Source organism: Myotis davidii, unplaced genomic scaffold, assembly GCF_000327345.1.
Source record: "Myotis davidii unplaced genomic scaffold, ASM32734v1 scaffold207, whole genome shotgun sequence".
Taxonomy (NCBI): domain Eukaryota; kingdom Metazoa; phylum Chordata; class Mammalia; order Chiroptera; family Vespertilionidae; genus Myotis; species Myotis davidii.
The window spans coordinates 1,821,623-1,825,479 of record NW_006298349.1 but is presented as its reverse complement, the minus strand read 5'-3'; the positions used below and the strand labels follow the sequence as shown (position 1 = coordinate 1,825,479).

General features: G+C 55.0%; 1 protein-coding gene across 1 annotated transcript in view; it reads left to right on the top strand.

Moving 5' to 3' along the window:
• The first annotated feature begins 755 nt into the window (after positions 1–755).
• TOP3A (topoisomerase (DNA) III alpha) overlaps positions 756–3,857 on the top strand; it is a 51,311-nt gene continuing 48,209 nt past the window's right edge. The window contains exon 1 of the mRNA XM_006773961.2: positions 756–1,148. Coding sequence (XP_006774024.1) covers positions 969–1,148 — 180 coding nt within the window. The 5' untranslated portion in view covers positions 756–968. The remainder of the gene's footprint in view (positions 1,149–3,857) is intronic.

Sequence of the window (3,857 nt, the reverse complement as noted above, 5' to 3'; positions counted from 1 at the left end):
CCTGCCACCACGTCAGGGGCGCTGATCATATTTCCAGATGTGCAGAGAGAACATTGAGAGGAAGTGAGAAAGAACGCTGGGGCAATCAACGCCGGGAAGCCAGGCCTCCGCAAGGGGAAGCAGTCTTTGTCGACTTGGTTGCGCCCTTAGGGGTACTTGCCTGCCTCTCACACACCCGAGAACTCAAACTCCCGCAGCCCCTCAGAGGTGTATCCCCTCCAGGCCTCATGAACTCCGCAAGTCCAGAAGACAGGGAGGCCGGCTGCCCCCTCCTCTGCCAAGCGCGGCCGGCGCAGATCACCTGCAGCGAGGTCACCGGGACTTCCCCGAACCCACCGGTGGTAGCAACAGCCCCGGGCCTGACCTGGTACCTAACGTGGGGCTACAGGCCGCCGCAGGGACCAGCCAAGCGTTGCCGCCCCCACGACCCGAGGGCAGAAACGGTCCCCGCTCCTTGGACGCCACAACCCAAAGACAGCTACAGCGGCGCCGCCATCTTGGTATCACATGACTCGCGGTATTGGCGCTGCGTGACCCGGAAACGTTCGCGTAGACTTCCGAGCAAGAGCGAAAAAGATTGTGACGGAGAGGTTTGGGGTAGGCGGGGGGACTATGGAGCAAGGACCAATCGATTAACTAACACTGTCAGGAAAGAAAGGAAATGAAGCGGGGGAGCGGAAACGTGTTTGGACCGGGATCCGGGAGCGCGGGGCAGTGTGGGAGTTATAGTTCGCGGCGCTAGGAACTCGCGCCTGGCGGAAGTGGCTGGAGAAGGCGGGCGGAAGCGGACGCGGCGGGCGGAGAGGAGGAGGCTAAGTGGCCGCAGCCCCCAAGCCGGGTGGGCTTGTGGGAGGAGACCCGGCTGCGGCCGTACGCTGGCGGCTCTCGTAGGCTCTGGTTCCCTTAGGGTGGGCGCGGGGTGAGGTGACCCTCACCTCTGTGTTCCACAGCATGCGCGGGCGCTCGGGATGATCTTCCCCGTCTCCCGCTGCGCGCTCCGGGGTCTGCATCGGCCCGGAGGCCGAACCTTTCCCACCTCCGCCATGGAGGTGGCCTTCCGAGGCGTCCGGAAAGTCCTCTGTGTGGCCGAGAAGAACGACGCGGCCAAGGGGATCGCCGACCTGCTGTCCAAGGGTCGCATGAGGCGGGTAAGGGGTCGCATTTCCCATCAGCCGTACTTGGTGAGGCCCGCGAAGCGGGACAGCCTGGTGGGCACGGGGGATAGAGATGAAGGCCACTTCTCTCCCGTCTGTGGGTCTTCACTGTCTCCCCCAGACCATTGCCGTGGCCTCCTGTCTTCTCTTAGGACTGATGGGCATTTAAAATGTAGTTCAGAGGTTTCACTCGTCTGCTTTGGAACCTTGCATCTTCCTTGCCAACAGCAGTGGTTGCCAAACTTGTCTGATCCTCAGAACCACCTGGGGCATTGGCTGTTCGGCGGACCTGGAGTGAGGCTGGGGTAACCTGTATTTCAACGTCTTTTCCTCCGGATTCTAAAACTCTGTTAAGTTGGGAAGCACTGACCAAACTCCTTTAGCTTGGCAGCCACGCCCTGCCCGATCGTCCCTGGTGGCCTAGCCCTCCTGTTTTCTGCCGTTCTCTCTGCCTTCTGCAGCCCCGCTGACAGTACAGCCCCTGAGTGTATACTGACAGGGCAACATTGGGTAAGGTTTGGGGATTAGAGGCAGATCCCATGGTCCTTAGTGCCAATTCAGCACGCTGATTTTAGCTGGAGGCAAAGCACCTGAGTGGGAAGACGCTCTGAGTCACACAATTCTCCGATTCCAGATTAACTTAGCACACGGGAACATAGATGGGAAGCTCGTGACACACCAAGACACCTCTTCTACTCATACTCTTCAATGCTGACCCTCAGATGGGCCTCAATCCGCCTGTTTCAACGTTCGGTCTGCCTATGGGGGTGACTCACCATCCATCCACAACTCCAAGCACATTTGAGGGCTGCCAAGCACGGCACTAGGGCTGATCACACATCCTAGATGTGCCTGCCGCCAGCTCCATGTGGGGACTCCTGTAAGCCCCATTTACAGACAGGATCAACAAGTTTTGTTCAGGGAATGAATGACATGACTGGTCCAAATTCACACAGCTAGTACTGTTGACAGCCGGATCTGAACTCAGAACACACACTGCCTCCAAGAGCCATGAAGCACAACTCTATGGGTTTTCATCTCTTGATACTTTCACACTCTATCGTTCACCTCTCAGAATTATTTCGGGTGATTTGTAGCAAATCCAGTTCCCACTCCATTTCTAGTCCCTCAGCTGATCATCCAGTGACAAGTCCCCTAGGGAACAAGAACTCCAGCCCATCTACCGTTCTTCATGCCTGAGCAGGACCCCCTGGAGGCAGGTGCTTCCAACTCCCAGCAGGTGTGCACACTCAGGTCAGCAGGAGAGCTTCACAGAAGTCATCATTTCCCCACTTGGGATTCTTGAAAAGACCTCACCGGCCACTTCCGACAGGACTCTCGCTTTCGTGAAGGGCTGCTTCCAGGCTCTGCAGTCTGGTGGTGTGGGCCACACTCAGTCCCTGCTGCCCTGGCCTGCCTTCCTATTCAGGATGGGGTAGACCATAATGAATCTACAGAGGAGAGCTCATGGATCAGGCACAGATCAGATGTGATGGGCCTTCCGACCTCTGCAATCACAAGGCAAGCCTCAGAGAGGTCAAGCTGACAGCGGTGACAGAGCTGGGGCTAAAGTGAGGGTTGATTGGGAAGGGCATGCTCGCCCTGACATGGCTGCCGACTCACCTTATAATTCTGGCACTGGGCACAGTAGCTGGCACATAGCCCTCAATAAGTACTTGGCAAATGATATTCAGTGATCCAACCCTTTTCTTTTCTCAGGTGGGAACAAAGCCTCGAGACAAGGAGTAATTTGCCCAGGTGCCCACTGTGAATGGACAGTGAGAGGGATGCCACAGGACTCAGACCACCTCACACCTCCTCCACTCCAGGATGCCAAATATACTGCCCACCTGCCAGCTACCCTCTCCTGCACCACAGAAACATCATTAATTGATAACAGCAGGATTTCCAATGCAGCCCAACCTAAGCCTGAGTCCTTCCCAACAGAGCACTTCAATCAGGTACGCAGTAGAATGGAGCTGATGTAAGAAATGAACCTCTTTTGCCATTCTGGCACATTCTAAGGAGGGAATTTAAGGGAAAGCCTCCAGAAAGGGCAAGACCATCTTGAGCCTGGTCCTCAATAGACCAGGTGATGTTGATAGATTGACATGTTTTAGATGCTCCATCTTTTGAAGTAAAAATGTCAAAGTTGAAGGGTTAGGGTGAGGGCTTGAGTTGGATAACAGAAGGTGTGTAATGTGTATGTGGGTGCATATGAAGAATACCAACTCATCATTCCACCAAGAACAGTAGCAAAACACAATCTCTGAAAAGCCCTTCCCTTCCTGGGACAGAAGGGTTAATCCCAAGAGCACAGAGGTGCCACCATCAGAGGGTGGGGATGCTGGGAGGCAAGACAAAGCCATCAGTGCCATCATCCAACCTACTGACCCTCAGATTCTACATCTGTAAGCAAAGACTTTAATGGTTTCCTATGATGCCCAAGGAATGAGCTTGTCCAGGTGTCACAGGCACATCACACCACGTCCCATGACATCACTCTTACCCAACAAGGGCAAGTGCACCCTCCAGGTCATTCAAAGACCCCAGGCCTTCTCCGGTCTCCCTTCCTGCTTCCCAGCTGTCACTAAATTATGCTGTTTTCTTAGAACACACAAAACACTCACTGTTAGAACTCTTATCTCTCCGTATGGCAAGGCCCTGATCACTGTCTGCCCTCTCTCACAAACAACAAATTCT